The sequence below is a fragment of the Haemorhous mexicanus genome, chromosome 14 (assembly GCF_027477595.1).
Source record: "Haemorhous mexicanus isolate bHaeMex1 chromosome 14, bHaeMex1.pri, whole genome shotgun sequence".
NCBI lineage: Eukaryota > Metazoa > Chordata > Aves > Passeriformes > Fringillidae > Haemorhous > Haemorhous mexicanus.
This window is the reverse complement of record NC_082354.1, coordinates 2,632,941-2,655,736: the sequence shown is the minus strand read 5'-3', so window position 1 is coordinate 2,655,736 and position 22,796 is coordinate 2,632,941. Positions and strand designations below refer to the sequence as shown.

At 53.1% G+C, this 22,796-nt stretch overlaps 1 protein-coding gene across 2 annotated transcripts in view; it reads right to left on the bottom strand.

The window, feature by feature from the left end:
* The window catches only part of ARHGEF9 (Cdc42 guanine nucleotide exchange factor 9), a 202,913-nt gene that overhangs the window by 38,815 nt on the left and 141,302 nt on the right, over positions 1–22,796 (bottom strand). For both annotated transcript variants that reach the window (XM_059858909.1, XM_059858908.1), the window contains exons 6-9: positions 13,113–13,304; positions 6,842–7,021; positions 4,163–4,395; positions 60–189 (exon numbers count right to left, since the gene is read on the bottom strand). In XM_059858909.1, coding sequence (XP_059714892.1) covers positions 60–189; positions 4,163–4,395; positions 6,842–7,021; positions 13,113–13,304 — 735 coding nt within the window. The remainder of the gene's footprint in view (positions 1–59; positions 190–4,162; positions 4,396–6,841; positions 7,022–13,112; positions 13,305–22,796) is intronic.

Genomic DNA, 22,796 nt, shown 5'->3' with positions numbered 1-22,796 from the left:
CTTAGATAAGCCAAGAGCAGCCTGGACTTGGCCAGGCTGCCAGGGCAGGTTTACTGTACCTCCCAGTCCAGGACAGAGGCCTGCCACTGAGCTATCTTGTCGATGTTCTCCAGCCTCCGCTTGCGCTCGTTGATCTGGAGCGTGACGTTCCTCATGACGGCGAGGGCAGCGGCCACGTACCTGTAGTCACTGCACACAGAGGGAAAGGCCATCAAAGGCAGCAGGGCATGCCCAGGAGTCTGTCACAACCTCCCCAGCCCACAGGGACACGGGCAGGGGTGACCCCTCAGTGCTACCACGGGATTTTTCCATCTAGATTGTCATGACGGAGCAGCTGGATGGAAAGGGGAGCTGGGAGCCCAGTCTGGCCTCTACCAACCCAGCACTCTGGGTGAGCCCTTTGCAGCCTCAAGGAGCCCAGCTGAAGAGCATTCTAAAGACAGGCTGAACACTTTTACAGCCTCTGTCTTTGGGCCTGGATTTTTCTGGTTTTAAAACAAACATTTAGTGAAAGGATCATTTAGACTAAAACCAGAGCACCTTCCAAGCCACTCCCAGAGCAGCCACCCCATGGAATTCACTCTCACTGCAGATTTCAGGTGAGCAAATCAAGCAACTTTTTTTTTTTTTTTTTTTTTTTTTACCCTGCATGGCCCTGTGAGTGCAGTAACACAGAGTGAGAACAGGCTCCTGCCAGGGCCACTGAGGATGATGATCAGTCTTTTCAAAAAGTGATGCTGAAATCAATGCCATTGATTGCTGCCCTGTGCCTGCTTTCCCATTCCAAGGAGCTGCAATGTTCATTTCCATTGGGAAGACAGGCAAGGCCAGCTGCCACAGCACCACCACAATGGATTATTAACTTAAGGGCTGCTATTGATTGCTGACTAATGAGAAAAACTGCCATCTTGGGCAGCTGCAGGGGGAATGGCTTTATTGATTATTGCTAAGGATTGTGCTGGTGACAGCTAAAAGAGGGGTGAATACTGGGAATTAGATACCTCCCCTCCATGTGTTCCCAACAGGATAAATACTAAGAAACAAACACACCGTGATATACAAAAAATATTATTTGCTCTTCTGGCATCCTTGCTTGGGTGAAATCTTGAGCTGAGTTTTCATTTTTTCTTAAATTCTTATGTCAAAATTCTAGGTGAGGTTAAAAATAATCCCACAAATTCCAGACAGCAGGACTGGGCCTTCAGCAAAATAAAGGAAAATAGAGGATGGGCTGCCTGATATGTCCTATCCATCACAGAGAGCTCTGGGTGAGGAGGGACTTAAAGGCCATCCAGCTTCACCCCCTGCCATGGGCAGGGACACCTTCAACTGTCCCAGGGTGCTCCAAGCCCCATCCAACCCAGCCTTGGACGCTGTCAGGGATGGAAGGGATGTGCTACACAATGAAGAACTTCTTGTGCCTCCCTTTGTGCAAGCATCTGTGTGAAGGGAGTGTTGGTTGTGTCAGGCAGGAAAGGAGCTGTGCTAGGGGGACATCAGGGTGGCCTGGAGAACATCCATGAGCTCTTCAGAGAAACAGGGAAGTCTCTACAGCCAGGAAGCATCTGGAGAGGCAGGGAGAGATGCAGGGTTTACAGACAGTCACCAATGATCTCCCTGCAGTGATGCCCATGCTCAGAAGGCAGGGCACTCCCTGGCAGGGTCTCCTCACCTCAAGTGTTCCTACATTCCCAACTCCAGCTCCCTTCTGCTCTGGGAATGCTCAGGATTCCAGCAAGCTGCACTTAGGACCTTCCTATATTTAATTAATATTAAGCTGGAGTAGATCTTTAAGAGGTGAACAGATGTGGCTTTGTGAAAAATTCAAAGGAGCCAGGCTGCAGACAGGCAGGAGGGAGGGAGGCAGGCTCTGAGCTCAGCCCCATCCTGCCTCCATGAAGAGTGGGACGGTGCCAGCCGTTCATCCTGGGAATGCTAATTCCCTAATTCCAGGGGGAAAACCCCAGCAATGTCTTCCTGTCATGCTGTAATGAAGAAAAAGGCTCAGGACTGAACTTCTTGGGCTCCCAGCCCATGTCTGTGGCAGAGCTGGCAAAAACTTAGAAGAAAAAAACAGCAGGAGCAGAGCATTTGGCCATGAGGCAGTAATAGGATCCCATTAACCATGAGATGAAGGTAAATAAATGGTTTGTCAATTCTATTGGGGCTGCAGTGGCCACTTCCCAGTGCTCCATCAGAATCCAAGGCTAGATCCTTGCCAAGCATCACGTGCTATCCCTGGGGAGCCTGGTCTGGATGCTGGTTTCAGCATTGTCCTGACCTGGTGCAGGGAAAACCCACAGCTCTGCAGGTGTGGTGGCAGTGAAAAGGAAAGAAAAAAAGAAAAAGAGGACATGTTCCTCTGTTAGATGAAGCTCACACTCCTGCTTTCCCTGACAATCCTGTGTTTCCCCATGATTTGCCTCACTCCAGGGCTGGGATATGGCACCACTGTGCAACCACAGGTTTCCTCCCTGTGCTGTCAGAGCTTCAGGGGTTACTCCTCCTAATGCAAGGTGAGCAAACCTCACCCTGCCTTCCCTTCCCAGAGCACAGAGGAGCAGGAGAAATGGAGTGTCCATGGCAATCCAGTGCCACAGAGCCCTCAGGCTGAGTCACCCAAGTGCTGCTGACCACAGGAGAGCTCCCAGGGCTCCTCAGAACACGACTCTGTGGGATTCCTTAACAACATGGTGAGTTTAGAACATCCCTAAAGGAACAGCAATGTGCTCCCAAAATAACCCAACCCTGGTGTTATCATACTGCCCACATCCCCTTTGCTGTGGCTCCCAAATAACTCACAGAGGGTCATCTGAAACACCCTACTGGTGGGATGCCACATCTGAGCTCCCAGCCAGTGCTCTGGGTCATCCTGTGGCTGCTGAAGGGGAAACCCACAACCTGTGGGATCCCAGAGCTGCTTTCTGATCCTCTGAGGTTCCCACGAGTCCATTCCAAGTTTGATTTGGTCTTTGGAAAAGCAGGAATTGGATCTGAAGCCAAAGGCTTGTCCAAATTGGTGATTTGGGGCATTTGGCTACCCTGAGTCACTCAGATTTATGGGTCAGGTCAAAGCAGATCAATGCAACTCTGCTCCCATCACACTTCTGCTCTGGGCCTGGAAAAAACAAGCCATCAAACACTTGCAGAAGTTTCAGAAACATCTCTGGTCTTTTCTGTTCTCGCTTGCTTTTAAATGGGTTTTGGAAAAAGTAAGAAAATTGGCAGGGCAGGAACAAATCTGCTCTCACAGGGCCCGATTTTTCTTTCACCTTATTTTCACAGCAGTAAATCCCAAGTGGTATCACAGGCACTGCTCCTGATTCACACTGTCAGGCAGCCAGGCTGATTGTCCTCAGCAGCAGCAAAAGAGATGCTGGAAATTTTGGGAAGCAATCAAACTGCGGGTGCTCCTCTGAACCTAAACTCCACAGCAAAACCAGAGATGGGACTGAAAAGCTGAGCAGGTTTGGAGCTCTCCCCACATCAGGCTCCAGCTGCAGACCCTGGCCCTGTTCTCACTGTGTGCCCAGGGCCTCCCTGGGAGCAGGGAAGGAGCCCCTCAGACCACTGAATGATAATGAGGTAATTTCTCCAGTGTTACTGGTAGCATCAGAAAGTACATCCAAGGGTAATTAGTTCACATGTCTGATTAGAACAGAGCTGAGTGTGTCTCCATCGAGAATTGCTGCTTGGAGAAGACTGAACTGTCTGCTAACCCTTTGTCCTGCTCCTGTTTATCCAGGATGTCACAGGGACAAGAGCTGGACAGAAAACCCCAAGCCCTGGTGGGGATGGAGCAGTGGACAGAAACCCCAAGTCTTGTAGGGAAGGAGCCCTGGACAGAAAACTTCAGGCTCTGTTGGGAAGGAGCACTGGGCAGAAAACCCCAAGCCTTGTGTGGGAAGGAGCCCTGGACAGAAAACCCCAAGCCTTGTGTGGGAAGGAGCCCTGGACAGAAAACCCCAAGCCCTGGGTGGGAAGGAGCACTGGGCAGAAAACCCCAAGCCCTGGGTGGGAAGGAGCCCTGGACAGAAACCCCAAGCCTTGTGTGGGAAGGAGCACTGGGCAGAAAACCCCAAGCCCTGGGTGGGAAGGAGCACTGGGCAGAAACCCCCAGCCCTGCAGGGCAGCAGCCCTGGCCCCATGCCTGCAGAGGTACCTGTGCTCCTGGGCCGTGTACTTGAGCAGCTCTGCCAGCTGCAGGGGGTACTTGCAGATCTTCTGCACGGGCGTCAGCAGGAAGCCGTCGATGGCGATGTCGATCATCTGCTGCAGCAGGCGGCACGCCTCGAAGAAGTGCTGGTACCTGCTGTCCTTCATCAGCTTGGAGAGCTCCATGCATGCGTCCAGGTGGTTGTTACAGTACTCAGAATAGATCCAGAAGCCGTCTTGCTGTGAGGGCAGGAGGAGGAGGACGGGTCAGGCAGAGACCTGGCTGATCAATGCCACACCAGGGCTGGGAAGGGCAGGGCTCTGTGGAATCTGTGGGGCCGGTGGGTCCCACAACTCGCCCCTGGAGGGAGAACCCTTCAGGCACTAGGCTGAGAAAAAGGCTGCTCCCAGCCTTTTCCCTTGCTGTGACATGCAGATTCAATGGATCCCACTGGCCCTGGTGCTCTGTCCTGCCCCTCAAGATCCCTATATAAACCCCTGCTTTCCCTGCCTCAGTGGCTCCTTTGTCACCGGACCCTTCGGGGAGAAGCTCAATAAAGGCTCTCCTTGGAACCCCACAAGAAGACCCCATCTCTCCTCCTGTGTCTCCTGGATCCCAGAAGAGCTGAAATCACCCAGTGTGAGCACAGACATGCCTGTGCCCCCCAGGTGTCTTTTTCAAGATCCTTCTTCAGGAAGGTCATAGCACTCTGAACAACACCCATCATGACAGGGATACTGGGAGAAACTTCTCCTGGGAGGGTGAGGAGGCCCTGGAATGGAATTCCCAGAGAAGTTGTGGCTGCCCCATCCCTGGAAGTGTTCAAGGATGAGCTTGGAGTCTCATAAGTCTATAAAGGTGTCCTGCCCACAGCAGGGTCTGGAACAAAATGATCTTCCCAACCCAACCCTTCCAACCCAAACCAGTCTGGATTTCCAAGAAAGCTCAGCTCAAGCAGGAGGAAGGACAGATCCTACAGTGCTCCTCCTGTTTGGAAGAGGTGCTGGGAAAGGAGGGACTGCAGAGAGGGACCTGCACTCTGACACATGGCCAAGGTCCCTGCAAGGTCCACAGCTCTGTGCAGGGCTCACATTAACACCCGAAGGTGCGTTCATGTGAGCCCTGCACAGAGCTGTGCTTGCTCTCAGCTTCAAATCGTGCAGGGAGGGTTTGAAAGGCACAACCCAGCAGAGTTCTGGCTTTGGTAAGACAAGAGGACAACCTTGTTATTTCTAGAGCTCTTTCCCTGAGCCTAAAGCACCTAGCAAGTGTTTGGGGGCTGGGTATGTTTGAAATTCCCTTTACCAACGGGGAACCCAAGGCACTGCCTGGATTTCCCCAGGAACAGAGCCCCAGAAAACACTGAAAACAAACAAAAAAACCCAGTGACAAGTGTGCTCCTCCACCTTTTGGACTGGTCTAACAAGTTTTCTGGTGTCTATTTTGCTGGGATGTCCTTTTTCTGCCTTCACTGACCACAGACTGTCACCTTTAACTTGGGCTTGATTCATCTGGGCCATGCAGACAAGGCAATGAAAGGGCAGAGGAAGATTTCACTGGGAAGGAGGTGGGCACAGCCCAGCACCACAAATTAACTCTGAGACAGCCCAGGTCAAAGGCAGGTGTTGCAAACCAGCCAGTTCCACCGAGCTGTGGTCAATGCCTTCCGAAAAAAGGACAGATTCTATTTAGCCAAGACATGCCTGCCCAGCAATTACTTCTCAATCCCTGAGGGTCAGAACAAGCTGCTTCTCTGGGAACAGGGATCCAGTGTCCTTCCCATCCCCACAGCTGACCCAGCCATGCACTGACAGCTCTCTCTTCCTGAAGAAAATGAGGAACAAGATGCTTTGGAGATCTCTAAACAGGATCTAAACATCCTCACCCCTCAGTTTCCCAAATGGCTAAGCAGGGACAATTTATCAGGAGTTTATCAGCCAGCTCTCAGCCCCTGTCTGGTGACAGGCAAGTGTCAGATCTTCCTCTGAATCGCAGCAGCAATTCTTGCTATTGTCACTATCAATGAATTGACAGCACAGCCTCAAGTCATGACATCTGAGTTACTGATTCTCAGCAAGATCTCCTACATCTTCCCAGCACAGAGGTGGAATGTGATGCTGCTTTTTGCAGGCTCTGATAAGAACCAGCCATGTTAACACCTCATGCACCTTCTCAGAGGAAACCCCAATGAGAGACCCAGGGATGTTTAAAAGATGCTGTGAAACTCTTAAGGGATGTCCTGCTGAAGTTTCAGGAAAGTTAATCAGGAGTTTCCCTGATCAGCAGTGAACTGCTGCCCTGACACAGCACAGGAGCTGCAGCACCTGTGAGCTCTGATACCCTGCTCCCCTCTCCCTCCAGGAAAGCCTGCAGCTCCAGGGCTGGCATTTGTTGGACACTTTCTGCCATATTTACAACACTGGCCAGTTTATCAGCTCTTGCAGGAGGTGGTTTATGGAACAGCAGGATGGGCTAGGCAAAATCCTCCAGGATCTTCTTATCCATGTGACTCAGATGTACTGGGGGTTATCCAACTGCTTATCCAAGCTCTCCCTCCTCTGTATCTCCCACAGCACACGGAGACCCAGGGAGCAGTCCCTGATCTGTTAACAGAAGAGGTTCCTGCCTTTGGGGCTTTCCCTCCCTCCCAGCCCAGGCCTGGAGGGACAGTGGCCATGCACTCACGTGTTCCAGGAAGCAGGGCCCGATCTCGCTGAGATGGGGGTCCTCGTTGTTGTACTGCTTCTCCAGGTCCCGCACGAAGCCCATCTGAAATCTGTAGATGTCTTCAATGTTTCCAAAGATGATTTTCAGCTGCTCGTCACTGAACATGTCCCTCCTCTTCCGGCACTGCTTTAAGTAACCCTGTGAGAGTGAGCAAGAAGGATTTGTAGAGAGCAGCAAGAGCCAGGGGACAGCCCCAAGGAGGGGTGCTCAGTGCTCCTGCAAACCCCACTGCCCCCAACACCTCCTACCCAGGTCTCCTACAAGCACTGCTGCTTCTCCATCCTTCCAGCGGCTCAGCCTCCACAGAAAGCTGTGAGAGGCTGTTTGAGCCTGCTCTGATTTCTCCTTTCAGCTCAGTAATCAGGACAAGGAAGCTGTTTAATACCATCAGCAAGTTCTGTTTAGTATCTTTAGCAACCACCTGGATGGTTGGAGTGCACCTGGAGGGGATAAAGTGCACCCCCAACAAATTTGCAGCTGGTGTGCTGGAGGGGTGGGAAGGTTCTGAGCAAATCCCCTCATCCTCCCACACTTCACCTGTCAGCCTGATCATCCCTGAATCACAGAATTGTTAACACTGGAAAAGACTTTAAGGATCATTAAGTCCAACCAGAATGATTTAGACTAGAAACTTTGCAAGGCCAGATCTCAGATCTTGCAACTGGCCTGGTCTATTTTGCAGCATCCTGACAAGAAAGAAACAACACAGGGATCATCAGGAGGTGACTGTGCTTACTTTGCTTGCCTTTATTATATAGGAAGGGGAAAAAATGAAGGGAAGAAAACGCCAGCAGCTCCAGTGGAATGGCTAAATTTGGGAACTTGGGATGCTTAGTCACACTGCCAGCTGGTGACATGCAGCTGCTGGGCCACAATGAACACTGGAACCCTGCAATGAACTGTCCTTCAGCCACACCATGTGGTTCCTGGCAGGGACAACTTCAAACATGAATGAGAAATGCAACTCTGGCCGACCTGGCCTGGACCCAACCTCTGCCATGTGCAGCTCAGCTCAGAGGATGCCGTCACCCTGAATTTCCTGGCTTTTCAGCTGAGAAGTTTGGGTTATGGAACACCTTCTACACTTCCTAATCTAGGTCTCTCTTCCCCCAGGAGCTCCTTGATGACTCATTTCCCTGGGTTTCCCCCTCTGATTTTCCAAGGCCACGAGGAATGGGAGCAGGCTGCTTCCCACGCTGTGGGATGGTCACAGGGCAAACCAAAATCCAGACTGGGGAGAAATGACACAGAGCATCTCTCCATGCAGATTTTCCTGTTTACCTGATGATCTCAGAACAGCCTGGGAAAAAAAACAGGGAAAAAGCCGGGAAAAAGCCAGGGAAAATCCCTCCCTGTGCCCATAGGGCAGTGTACCCTCACTGTGCTCTGTGACATCCCTCCCCTCCCAAGAACACAAGAATGTCTCCCAGCCTCAGGGCTGCCATTGGCTGCAATTCCCATCCTCACTATTCCCATCCTCCCTGTGCTGCTTCTTCATTTCTCTGGAATCACGTGTCTGGAGGAGCTGAAGCAGCACATTTCTGTGCAGGCACCTCTGAAAGCACAGGGAGAATAAAGGAATGTGAGGAGTTCCCAAGCCTCATCCTCTCTGTGTGTTTGAAGGTGGTTTCCAGCACAAGACAGGAAAAGGAGACTGAAGATTCCTCCACAACACACAGCAGAGGAGGCTGCTGCAGAGTTTTTCCAGTAAATTTACTTCTGTTACATAAAACAATGTCATCTTCCTTCTGCTCATCCCGTCAGGTTTGCTCAGAGAAGGGAGAGCTGACTGATGAGCAGATGTTGGAGGGTGTTTTGCTCAATGAATACCTAAAAATAGCTGCCAAACTGTCTGTCTTTAAAGTACTTTTCCATGTAGTCCCTGAAGTATAGGCCAGAGTTGGGCAGGATTTGCAGAAGGTTAAGTGCTAAGTTTTCTTCACCCCACAGTGGGCTTAGAAACAGCCAGGAGAGGTGGTCAGTCTGTCCATCCATCATCCATCCATCCATCATATATCCATCTATCCATCTATCTATCCATCCATCCATCCATCCATCCTCCCTCCATCCATCCATCCATCCATCCATCATCCATCATCCATCCATCTATACATCTATCCATCCATCCACCATCCATCCATCCATCATCCATCCATCCATCATCCATCCATCTATCCATCATCCATCCATCCATCCATCATCCATCCACCATCCATCCATCATCCATCCATCCATCATCCATCCATCCATCCATCCATCCATCCATCATCCATCCATCCATCCATCATCCATCCATCCATCATCCATCCACCATCCATCCATCATCCATCCATCCATCCATCCATCCATCCATCCATCATCCATCCATCTATCCATCATCCATCCATCCATCCATCATCCATCCATCATCCATCCATCCATCATCCATCCATCCATCCATCCATCCATCCATCCATCCATCATCCATCCATCATCCATCCATCCATCCACCATCCATCCATCATCCATCCATCCATCATCCATCCATCCATCCATCCATCATCCATCCATCCATCCATCCATCATCCATCCATCATACATCTATCCATCCATCCATCCATCCTTGTCTGGCTGGCAGCAGGGGGAAGGAGAGAAGGAAGAGGCTGCAGGCTGTAACTTCAAAGGCAGCTGTGATGATATTCTGCATTTTTTCCTCTCTGAGCCAGTCTGGGGCTCTTTACACTGCCCTGGAGCCATCCCCAGGCCAGGCCCAGCAGCACTTGGGCTGCACCCCAGGGCTCTCAGTGCAGGGCTCCCAGCACAGGTGAGGCTGGTGCCAAAGGGCACCCAACCAGAACCAGCACAAGAGCAAAGCTCAGACTGTTTCAACTGGAAAGACAAAGCAGAGGCAGAGCTGGTCCCAGGCAGCCAGGACTGGGACACTGGTCCACAGCAAGCCATGGGAGCAGTGGGGCTTTGCTGTGGTGAGGAATTCCCTCTAATCCACCTGCTTCCCACAGGCCTTGGCTGGTACAGGGGATTTTCATCCTGGTGCTGGCCAGCTCCTGAGCTCCCTGCCTGGCCAGACTCGTGCCATGGGTGTTGGGAGCAGTAACAGGGTGTGCAGTGACACAGGAGCAGGGAGTGGAAATGCATCCTGAAGCAGAGGAGAGCAATGGGAGGGCTCTTCATCACCACCCTCCAGGAGCAACCTCCATCCTCAGGTGCCTCACTGGTATCAGGATTTGTTATTCACTGCAGCTCAGAAACAATAACCACACACTGCTAAACTCAGCACTAAACCAGGCTCAGCCCAGCCAGAGCTGCTCTGCCATCCCCTCTCACACCTCATCATTTGTCCTACACCTAAAACTCCCTAAACCAAAGAGCCCTGGGAAGAGGGGGATGTGCCACTGTCAGAGCAGCTCATCGGGGCTGTCTGCTGCCTGCTCGTGCTGTGGCACAAACAACAGCCCTGTCCAGCCCACCAGGGGACAGGGACCCCAGCCCAGCCCATCTCTCCCAGCCCAGCCCATCTCTCCCAGCCCAGCCCATCTCTCCCAGCCCAGCCCATCTCTCCCAGCCCAGCCCAGCTCTCCCAGCCCAGCCCATCTCTCCCAGCCCAGCCCAGCTCTCCCAGCCCAGCCCTGCTCACACCCCGCTGTTCCAGCCCCCCGGCTGACAGAGCTCCAGGAGCCTTCCCCAGCAAAGGGATTGCTGGGATTAAAGTGAGCATAATGAGCCCCTCTCCAGCAAGGCACAGCCCATCGTTGCACAGAGGAGAATGCCCATTTCAGCCCTCCTCCCTGCTTAGCTGAATCACTTCCTAGTGCTCTACCTGCAGGTAAGATTTATCCCTTCAATTCCAGTCTGCATCACTCAGAGCAAAGAGAGAGCTTTCTGGATCTCTCCTGTCTGGGATACATCATTAGGGGCAGTAAATCAGTGCTCCCCCACTGCAGCTGAACCTGTCTGCACCTCCTGAGAATCCCAATTGGCAGAAACATGGTGACATGGCTGGAGATGCAAGTTAAGGTTTATTTTAGTTTCTTTTGTTTTCGTTTCCAACAGAAAAGTGCAAATGCAGGAAAAGAAACAAAATGTGGAGAAGCGTCTGCAGTCTCCCCTTCTCCAATGCAAAGCTCTCTGACCAAAATAGCACATTGAAATTAGGCTCATTTGTTTCCAAATTGAAATCCCCAGGCTCTTCCATATTTGAAAAGTGTCATAGATGCTTTTTGGATGGCTGCTGTGCTTTGCTGGGAGAAAAGCAGCAAGGATGAAGGGAGGAACACATTCCTCTAAGCACCATCTCCAAGGGGCTTCACCACATTGAGACTGGGCACAGGCTCACTAAATCCTAAACATTGTGAGGGATGAGCTGAAAGCCATCCCCAGACTTTGATTTCAGGGCTTACAAACTTCTGCCTCTCAGTGATAAGGACATCTCCACACACAGTGCCCAACTCTGGCACAGCCACGTGTTCCCCCTCCCAGACACCCAGCACCACAGGCTCTGCACTTTGGGCTCAGCTCAGGGCACTAATCCTGAACTTAAGGGGTTGTAGAGGTTAATTGTAACCTAATGAACAAGAACCAAGTTGGGAATTTGTGGGGTCAGTCACTGAAGTCCATTGCTTGCTGGTTCCCTTCTTCATTTCCCATGGTGGAAACATTTTGCCCTCAGTCTCACCATAAAAAAGGCAAATGGGGGCCATCCTGAGCCAGGGGAAATTGTGAACCCGACATGAAAGGCACAGATGACATGGGTAACTGATTGGTTTAATTACAACCTAATTTCCTCAATCACAAGTTCAAAAGTAGATGGCATTGGGTTTTAATTAAGAGGGCTGCTTGAAGGATCTCAACCTCATCATGTTTTAGTCAAAGAGCTATGGAATAAAGGTCAGGAAATTGCACTTTTGGTTAATACAAACTAAAGGAATTATCAGATCCAGCAGGAAATTCTCAGAACTGTCAATACATATTGACAGATGCTGCTCCTCCATTAGACACAGTCCTCAGACACTTCAGCTTGTTCCCAAATCACCCAGGGACAAACACAGGTTCAACCCTTGCCAGCCGCCCACCATGGGCAGGTGTCCCAGCCCAGGTACCTCACAGATGTCCTTGAGGTGTTTGATGTAGTGGGGACAGACCCAGGCCAGCCCCAGGTGTCCCAGCCCAGGTACCTCACAGATGTCCTTGAGGTGTTTGATGTAGTGGGGACAGACCCAGGCCAGCCCCAGGTGCCTCAGGCAGGTACCTCACAGATGTCCTTGAGGTGTTTGATGTAGTGGGGACAGACCCAGGCCAGCCCCCAGGTGTGCCAGCCCCAGGTACCTCACAGATGTCCCTGAGGTGTTTGATGTAGTGGGGACAGACCCAGGCCAGCCCCCAGGTGTCCCAGCCCAGGTACCTCACAGATGTCCCTGAGGTGTTTGATGTAGTGGGGACAGACCCAGGCCAGCCCCAGGTGCCCCAGCCCCAGGTACCTCACAGATGTCCCTGAGGTGTCTGATGTAGTGGGGACAGAGCCAGGCCAGCCCCAGGTGTGCCAGCCCCAGGTACCTCACAGATGTCCTTGAGGTGTTTGATGTAGTGGGGACAGACCCAGGCCAGCCCCCAGGTGCCCCAGCCCAGGTACCTCACAGATGTCCCTGAGGTGTTTGATGTAGTGGGGACAGAGCCAGGCCAGCCCCCAGGTGTCGCAGCCCCAGGTACCTCACAGATGTCCTTGAGGTGTTTGATGTAGTGGGGACAGACCCAGGCCAGCCCCAGGTGCCCCAGGCAGGTACCTCACAGATGTCCTTGAGGTGTTTGATGTAGTGGGGACAGACCCAGGCCAGCCCCAGGTGTCCCAGCCCCAGGTACCTCACAGATGTCCTTGAGGTGTTTGATGTAGTGGGGACAGACCCAGGCCAGCCCCAGGTGCCCCAGGCAGGTACCTCACAGATGTCCCTGAGGTGTTTGATGTAGTGGGGACAGACCCAGGCCAGCCCCAGGTGCCCCAGGCAGGTACCTCACAGATGTCCTTGAGGTGTTTGATGTAGTGGGGACAGAGCCAGGCCAGCCCCCAGGTGCCCCAGGCAGGTACCTCACAGATGTCCTTGAGGTGTTTGATGTAGTGGGGACAGACCCAGGCCAGCCCCAGGTGTCCCAGCCCCAGGTACCTCACAGATGTCCTTGAGGTGTTTGATGTAGTGGGGACAGAGCCAGGCCAGCCCCCAGGTGTCCCAGCCCCAGGTACCTCACAGATGTCCTTGAGGTGTTTGATGTAGTGGCGCTCGGTGCTCATGATCTCGTTGATGACGTTGGCTCTCATCTGGTCGCGGTTCTGCACGGTCCTGCCCAGGCACAGGCAGTCGGCGCTGGGGTCCAGGTGCCCGTTCTGCACCTCGCTGGTTCCCTCCTCCACGCCATCCTCCTGGTTCACCCATAGCTGAGGGCAGAGGCAAGCACAGGGATTACTGCCACAGCAGCTCGGGCTGGCTCAGGGCTGCAGGGCTCTGGGAGATGTTGGACCCCCCCCCTCCTCAGCCCACGGGGTGTGCACACAGCTCCCAGCCCCCCCTGTGGAACTGGTTCCATACTGGTGCAAGCAGCCCCAAACGCTCCCCACACACTCCCCACCTCCTGGGGATTGCAGTGCTGGCTGCTTTGACCCCAGAAGTGAAATCCCCTGTGACAGGGTGAATGAATGAGTGAATGCTGCCAAGAGCTCTTGAGCGAGAGGGACACGAGTGAGACGGGGCAGCCTGAGGAAAACTGCAGTGCTGGTGGCAGGCACACGGTCCCAGCTCCTGCCACCCCCAGCTGGCGTCCCTCTGAACACAGGATCCTCTGGGAGCAGGGGTAAGCCCTTCCCAGGGGACTGATTCCAGGTGGAGATGTGGCTGGTCCAGAGATCTGAAGTGCACATCAGCTCTGGGCTGCATTTCTGCAGCTCTGTGACCTCCCAGGCCAGGGGCTCTGAAGGAGCCCTGATTCCATTTCTCAGCAGCTTTCCTCATCAGCTCAGAGGGACAGCCTTCCTGGCTCAGGTAAAGCCCACATCTCAGCACCCCAGCACCGGGATCCCCAAACCATGGCACCCCCAAAGCACATGGAATGGACACCCCAGAGCAAGTCTCCTAAACCTGGGGCCTGAGGGCAGCTTGGGACAGCTGCACTGGGCACTGAAAATTACACAAAGCAGTGGAAAAGGATCTGAAGCTGCCTTCCAATCTCAAATAAAAAGCATCCACAGAAATTGCAAATTCCACCTCTCCTGTGTGTCTGAACCACCCCGTGCTCTGCACACACCATACAGATCAAGGGCTCCTTCTGTTACCTTTTCCCACAAATCTTGCTTCAGATAACTCTGACTCCAACTGGGCTCAGGGTAGTTTGCAAACAAACATTAAATACAACTTAGAGCTGACAGAAATACCCCTGTCTTTCACAGACCACCTCAGCTGTGATGGAAATGAGGCAATTTCTCTCCTCAGTGTTTGAAGTCCCCAAATCCTGGGGACTTTCAAACTAAAAATACATTTTCCTGTGAGCAGTGGAACTGTCCACACACAGAGTACAAGCAAACCAGGCAGCATCATTAACCTGATCTTCAGGTTTCCTTTCAATGTTAATAGTGTTTCCTGCTTCCCCATTATTCAGTTTAAACTGGGCTTTGCACAGATTGTAAAGGGCAGTGTTCCTGTAAATTGGGAAAGTGAAAACCTCCAAACCTGCCCCTGCTCTTTCCCTGCATTCCCAACCAGCAGCTGCTCTGCTAAACCACCTCTTGCAGCTCCCACGTTCTGCCCTCCCACAGGGAGTTGGAAAGGCCAAGAAAAAAAACCAAACACCAAAAAACCCAAACCAATCTCTTCTACACAGGATGATAATGATGCTGCAAATCTGGGGGATCAAAAAGGGGGTTTGTAGGATTTCTATCAGCACTGGGAGGCCTGGCTGAGGTCACTGTGAGGGAAAGTAGGGAGCTGGTGATCCAATCCCACCAAATACAGTGGAATCCAGCATGGAAAACCTCTCCTGCACACGGAAACAAATGTCTCTTGTTCAGAAAAACAACCCAAAATCTGGCTAGAAAAGTGTCTCTTTCAGCAAACCCACCCTCCTCTGGGAGAGGTCTGGGGTCCACTGAGCAACACCCCATGAATGTGAGCAGTGGTTTCTGCTGAAAAATAAATAAAAAGGAAATTAAAATTAAATAAATAAATGAAACAATTGTTGCTGCTGAGCAATGTCCCTGTTGGGGTAAGAGCCTCAGGGCCAACTACTGACAGCAGTGCCACCAGTTTCAGTGCTGGAAAAACCTGGGGACACCTTGAGAAGGGAAAATGGGTCCTGGGAAGGCCTGAATGGCACAGGGAGTCCTGCAAGGGACATGTCCTGGTGGCAGCCTCACTGGCATTCCAACAAACAGATGTGGAAAATCCAGCAGGACCAGTGTGGGGATTACACCCTGTTGGTTGAAATTTAAAATAACTTCCCACCCTGCTTTTCCTCTCCTACAGAAAGGGATTCTGCAGCCTTCCCAAACCCAACAGGAACATCCTGTTTCCAAGTTTGAGGACATTCCTGCCAGTTTGGCAGCAGAGCACATTTTTAAAGCTCTACCTCCTAGAGTCAGGTGATCATGAGAAAAATTTTGATTTTCACTTAAAAAAAACCCAGAAAGATCTAATCATTACAAAGCATGTGTGTGTAAGCCTGAGTCATGAATCTTAAAGGCTTTGAAACTCCAAGGCAGATAGCAAACTTACAAACTTCCATGATTCCTCAAATTCAGGCTGCCTTTTGTGCACAGCAGGAACACTCCCCCTCCTTCCTCATCTGTGAATCTCAGGAGTCCTGCTTTCCTCCTTAATGAAATTCTTGCTCCTTCCTGCTAGAATCCATGTTCCCAAAGGGAATAAAAAATACAGTTCTAGTCTAGATGACTTCTGCCTTAGATTAAAAACAAATGCAACAGTTTTATCAGCTGCAGAGGAAGCTGAAGGTGTTTCCACCCTGCACCCTCCAGCCTCTGCTGCTGGAAGGATGAATCCCACTGTGTTGTTCAAACACTCCTGTTTCCATCTAAACCTCTGAAGTTGCCTGAAATTCCAGCAAGGATCCTTCTTCCAGAGCATCATTTGAAGTTGGGACCATGACTAATAAAAGCTGAGGTGCAGTGGCAGCTCTGGCACTGACCTTGGGCCAGTCCCTGCAGCTGGAGGAGGTTTCCTCACCCACACCCAGGGCTAACCATGGAAAGACTGATGGAGCTGTTGAAATATGGGCTGAAGTGCATCACCAGACTCTTGTTCTCACCCAGGAGCAGCACTGGTGAGACACATACGGGGCTGGCTTTGCACCTCCAGCTCTCAGCACTGGCGGGGAGCTGGGCCGTGCTGGGCCAAGGGAAGGTGGCACTTCAAGGGTTAACTGGGCCCCCTGTCCCAGTGCCACCAGCCCAGGCTGGATCCTTGTGCCTCACTGACAGTGATGGGGCTGCAGGTGACAGCAAGGTGGCCCAGCCACACTGGGGAGATGCTGGCCTTGCCCAAAAACTCCTGCAGTGTCACACTGAGTGATCTGGACACAGCTGCAAATGCTCCTGTTTTAACCCAGCACCTCTGACAGGGTGATCCCTCTGTTCCACATACATGGGGCTCCCAAAATGCCTGAATTTCCCTCCTTGCTGTGGGGAACAGCTGAGCTCACACTCCTGGAAGAAGGTCTGTCTCTCCCATCTCTCCAAGGGGGCACACAGGCACAGCTGCCCCTCCCTCTCAGAGCAAGTATCTCCATTCTTAGAAAAGAAACTTCAGAACTCTTGTTGTCTCCCAGCTTCATCTCACCTCTCCAGCACTCCCAGCTCGGGATGGGTGGCTGCCATCCCTGTGGGGATCTCCAGGGAACCCTACAATAATAAATCCAGGGTTTCTTTAAACACCTCTGCAATGGACAACATCAGGGGCTGTAAAATCAAACAGCAATGGGAGGGCTTCCCCCAGGCCATGAAAACCACCCAGCAAGCAAACCACCAAGCCCTGAGAGCCATTCTGAGCACTTTGTATCAAGAATTCATTAAAAGAAATCAGTAAAAACTATAGGGAAAAAACATCAAGTTGCATAATGCTGGTCCTACGTGATGCTTCCCATGGAAAGGCCCCTCCATGTGGAGAGGAACAGACTTACAGTGAGGCTCCCAGTCCTATTCCAAAATTCAACCCTAATTGGGAAGTCATGACCAGCTCTTTTGTAATGCAAGAGCTTGGAGAGGCAGATAAAAGTAAAATAATCATATAAAAAAGGCCTTTTTCCCTAAGGACCTCTTCTGGGAGCCAGGGAGAGCTGATGGCTGCATTGTGCTAACTCCTGTTCTCCATGACTGACATCCTTTTGGAAAGGGAAAAAAGGAAGAGCCAGGGAGCCACAGGCCAGGCAGGCTCACCCCAGTGCCCAGCAAGAGCACGGAGCAGATTCCTGGAACATGTGTTCAGGCTCATGGAAGGCTAGGAGGTGACTGGAGAGAGCCAGCAGAGCTTCCCTGAGGGCAGAGCCTGACACATTCAGTGACCTGGGACAAGGTGTTACAGAGCTCAGAGCCCTGCCAGGGCCTGAAGGGGCTCCAGGAGAGCTGGAGAGGGACTGGGGATAAGGGATGGAGGGACAGGACCCAGGGAATGGCTCCCGCTGCCAGAGGGCAGGGATGGATGGGATGTTGGGAATTGGGAATTGTTCCCTGTGAAGGTGGGCAGGCCCTGGCACAGGGTGCCCAGAGCAGCTGGGGCTGCCCCTGGATCCCTGGCAGTGCCCAAGGCCAGGCTGGACAGGGCTGGGAGCAGCCTGGAACAGGGGAAGGTGTCCCTGCCATGGCAGGGGTGGCACTGGGTGGGCTTTAAGGTCCCCCCCAGCCCAAACCAGTCTGTGATTCTATGATACAAAACTTCTGTCAATACAATTTATCAGCTTGCAGCTTTACCCAAATGGCACTGGGCCAGCACCACTGACCTGCAATTATTGCAGATTTGCCCTGCTCAGGGCAGGCACTGGATGGAGAGGACTTTTTCCTTCAACAGGCACCGAGGCCTGACCACCTCATAATGATCAGAAACCACAACAAGGCAAACATGTTACCAGCCAGCTGGATGATTAGCCTGCTGCCACTGGATATTCACAAGGAGAAATCCAGAGATAATGTGCCATTCTGGATCCTCACTCCCAATTAACTGATGTGGCAGATTAATGACACACACACATCCTTCAGAGAGCTGCTGCCATCCAGAGAATCTGCACTGTACAGGACAGGTGTGGGCAGTGCCAGGGGATACAGTGCCCATCCCCACCCTGTGCAGTGTCACACCCTGTGCAGTGTCACACCCCCGTGCAGTGTCACATCCTGACCCCTGTCCATCCCCAGCTCTGTCCATCCTGACCCCTGTCCATCCTGACCCCTGTCCATCCCTGACCCCTGTCCATCCCTGGCCCCTGTCCATCCCTGACCCCTGTCCATCCCCAGCTCTGTCCATCCTGACCCCTGTCCATCCTGACCCCTGTCCATCCCCAGCCCTGTCCATCCCCAGCCCTGTCCATCCTGACCCCTGTCCATCCCTGGCCCCTGTCCATCCCTGACCCCTGTCCATCCCCAGCTCTGTCCATCCTGACCCCTGTCCATCCTGACCCCTGTCCATCCTGACCCCTGTCCATCCCCAGCTCTGTCCATCCTGACCCCTGTCCATCCCCAGCTCTGTCCATCCTGACCCCTGTCCATCCTGACCCCTGTCCATCCCTGACCCCTGTCCATCCTGACCCCTGTCCATCCCTGACCCCTGTCCATCCCTGGCCCCTGTCCATCCCTGACCCCTGTCCATCCCTGACCCCTGTCCATCCCTGGCCCCTGTCCATCCTGACCCCTGTCTATCCCTGACCCCTGTCCATCCTGACCCCTGTCCATCCCTGACCCCTGTCCATCCCTGACCCCTGTCCATCCCTGACCCCTGTCCATCCTGGCCCCTGTCCACCCCCAGCCCTGTCCATCCCTGACCCCTGTCCATCCCTGACCCCTGTCCATCCCTGACCCCTGTCCATCCCTGGCCCCTGTCCATCCTGACCCCTGTCCATCCCCAGCTCTGTCCATCCTGACCCCTGTCCATCCTGACCCCTGTCCATCCCTGACCCCTGTCCATCCTGACCCCTGTCCATCCCTGACCCCTGTCCATCCCTGGCCCCTGTCCATCCCTGACCCCTGTCCATCCCTGACCCCTGTCCATCCCTGGCCCCTGTCCATCCTGACCCCTGTCTATCCCTGACCCCTGTCCATCCTGACCCCTGTCCATCCCTGACCCCTGTCCATCCCTGACCCCTGTCCATCCCTGACCCCTGTCCATCCTGGCCCCTGTCCACCCCCAGCCCTGTCCATCCCTGACCCCTGTCCATCCCTGACCCCTGTCCATCCCTGACCCCTGTCCATCCCTGGCCCCTGTCCATCCTGACCCCTGTCCATCCCCAGCTCTGTCCATCCTGACCCCTGTCCATCCCTGGCCCCTGTCCATCCCTGACCCCTGTCCATCCCTGACCCCTGTCCATCCCTGGCCCCTGTCCATCCTGACCCCTGTCCATCCTGACCCCTGTCCATCCCTGGCCCCTGTCCATCCCTGACCCCTGTCCATCCCTGACCCCCGTCCATCCCCAGCCCTGTCCATCCCTGACCCCTGTCCATCCCTGACCCCCGTCCATCCCCAGCCCTGTCCATCCCTGACCCCTGTCTATCCCTGACCCCTGTCCATCCCTGACCCCTGTCCATCCCCAGCCCTGTCCATCCCTGACCCCTGTCCATCCTGACCCCTGTCCATCCTGACCCCTGTCCATCCCCAGCCCTGTCCATCCTGACCCCTGTCCATCCCTGGCCCCTGTCCATCCCTGGCCCCTGTCCATCCCTGGCCCCTGTCCATCCTGACCCCTGTCCACCCCCAGCCCTGTCCACCCCCAGCCCTGTCCATCCTGACCCCTGTCCATCCTGCCCCACCCCTCCTCTGGATGAAGGAGGTCTGTTGCCCATCTGCAGCCCAGGAGGGCCCGTGGTGCAGAGCTCTGCACAAGTAAAGCAGCAGCAGCCTCCAGGCTCAGCCTGTCCTGGGCTCTGCCGAGGAGTTCCCCCTTGCCAGCCTCCAGGAGGAGTGAGGAGCTGCCTGAAGAGCTGTGTGTCCCACGGAGCTGTCCCTGCCAGCCTGGCCCCTGCCCAGCAGGGAATCTGGCTGGGATGCAGTTTGTTGGGGAGCACAGAGCATCTCCTGTATCCTCTTCCAGGATGAAGAACAGGACATTTGGCAGCAGAAGGAAAGGCAGCTGAAGCAAGGTGCTTTCCCCTCCCCTGGTCCTACCACTCATTTCCTTCCCAGCCTGAATTTTTCCCTCAGTAATCTGGCCCCAGCCTCAGTGACCTCCACACCTTCCAGCCCACAGGTTCTCTTCTCTTTCCTCCCTCCACTACACCCAGCTTTAGCAAAGCCTCTTCAGCTCTTCCTCTCCTCTCTAAAATTCTCATTCCCAGCCTCAGAAATTCCCTTTACCCAAGATGAGAAAAACCCTTTATCCATTTCTGGGAAAGGAAAAAGCAGGGGATCCTGTAGGGACAGCTTCAGGCTCTGTATCCCTGAGAGGTGAACAAGAACAGCTCCAGAGAACAGGCCCTGTGCTCCCTCCCTGCTCCCTGCAACCCAAATGCACATTCCTAGGGGCTGCAGCTCCAGCAGGGACCAAAAGCTGCTTGGACACTGCAGCAAACTGCATGTGCTCCATCCATCCATCCATCCATCCATCCATCCATCCATCCATCCATCCATCCATCCATCCATCCATCCGAACCCTGGGAATTAGGGCTCAGCCCCCCATTTCCCAAAGCCCAAGCCCTGCTGGCACACAGGTGGGGAGAGCAGCAGCTCAGAGCTCACTCAGAGCCCGGCCAGGCTGAGGAAGGGCAGGCCCAGGGAAGGGGCTCTGCAGATTTGTGTCTGGAGGGGCTGTGGAGACTCCTGCCTGCTTTGCCTGACTCAAAGGAAGGCCTCAAAACTCTGTCCTTGCCCCTCCAAACCAGCTTTTCCAGGCAAGGACACAGTGCCAGTGTGGGACCCTTTGGGGGCCCTGTCTGGGCTGCAGGTGGCACAGGGAGCCCTGGGCTGCTCCTTGCCTTTAGGAACCCCAAACTCTGCAGCTCAGCCTGTCCCCAGCAGTGCTGCCCGTGCTGGGCCCTGCCTCCAGCACAGCTATTTGTGAGCTGGATTTGCCACAGGAGAATCAAATCTCCTTTAGAAGGCTCTGACTGCAGCTCCATCCTCTTTCTTTGGGAAATCTGATGCCCCTGGCTCTGAGGGAGTGCTAATGCAAGGGCTGCAGAGGGGGAAAGCAGGTGAGTGATGAGCTCAGCAAGATACAATCAGATTTTACAGGCAAAAAGAAGCAGATGGGGCAGCAAAATGGGGAATTACAATACAGAGCAATACAGAGCAGGCACAGCCAAAAGCTAAACCCAGCTGCCCAGTAAAGGCATGAGCTGCCAGGCACTGGGACCGGGCTCTGGGTTCAGAGTCTCCTTCTCCACAGTGCCTTAAAAGCTCACTCCAATTTATCCAGCACTTCTCCTTTAGCAGCAGAAAATAAAGTGGGTCAAAGGCAGCTTTTCAGCAGGAAAATCAATCTAAAATTACAACACTTGGGGGAACCAAGGCAGTGGTGAGAGAGAACATGGAGCACTGCCACCCCTGCACCTCTCCACCCCTGCACCTTCTCCTGGAAGATGAGACCATGAGGATTTTATAGCCCCTCCTTGCTCCTTGGCAGGACCATTTCTTCCCTTCTTCAGTCACCAGGCACTACAAGAAGCTGCAGTAAAAGCTCCTCAGCCCCAGTTTTGCTCTTTACTTTGGCTTAGTAACATAAGGAAGGGAGACTCAGCATTGCTGAGGTGAGAAGAAATATATTCTGCAAGCTCAGTCTGGTATCCAAAGAGACTCTAGTGAGCTTTACACAGGAATAAATCCCCCTCTCTGCCCAGGACAGGGGCACTCTGCCATGTCTCTGAGGAGAGATTCCACTGCACAGCATCCATAAGCTTTGCTCTTTGTATTTCTCTTGCAGTGGAAATATGTCAGAGTCCAAACATTAAGCCATTTGATTTCCTGTGTTTGGAGTGTCTCACCTGGGCTGTTTTGGAGCCTTGATGAGGAGCTCTGCAATCAAAACTTTGTTTTGAGGATTGCTGTGCTTTCTGAAGGAGACCTCAAGGTACAGCAATGGGTCCATGGGCAGCCCTGGACTGTTATTCTGTGCTGAAAATCCCTCCCTCCCAACACTGAGCCTGTTTTTCTGAGCCACTGTCAATGTGCTGGTTATGCAAAAACTCATCTGTAGTCCACGATGTTCAGACAGCCCAAGGCTCTGCCATCCACAGAGGGGAAAAAAGTGGCATTTCCACCACAAGAATGTGAAATCTTGTTTGAAATTCCTGCTGGTTTTTCTCAGCTGTACCTCCCAACCTGTCAGACCACTGGAAGGTGACAGGATGTTCAAAGACACCGTGCAGCCACACAGCTGTGCCCTGTGGGTGTCCAGTGTGCTCAGAACAGGCACTAAAATACACCACAGACACCTTCACCTGTCTAATCCCAGCTTGTTGCTGGGTCTGAACTTTAGTTCTGGAGTTCTTATCCACCTTTCTGACTTAGGGGTGTCCATGACCTTCTCCCTGAGTGCAGCAGCTCCCTGCAGAAACCATTCACCATTCCCTGCTGGATCCAAATTTTACTTCTCCTATGCTGTGCTATCTCTTCCCCCCCAAAAAATACATTGCTTTATCCATCCAGTTTCTCCTTGAAAGTTCCTGAGCTCCCAAACCTCTGTGGTTTCCTCTCCCCACCTTCCTTCTATCCAAGCCCCAAGCTACTAA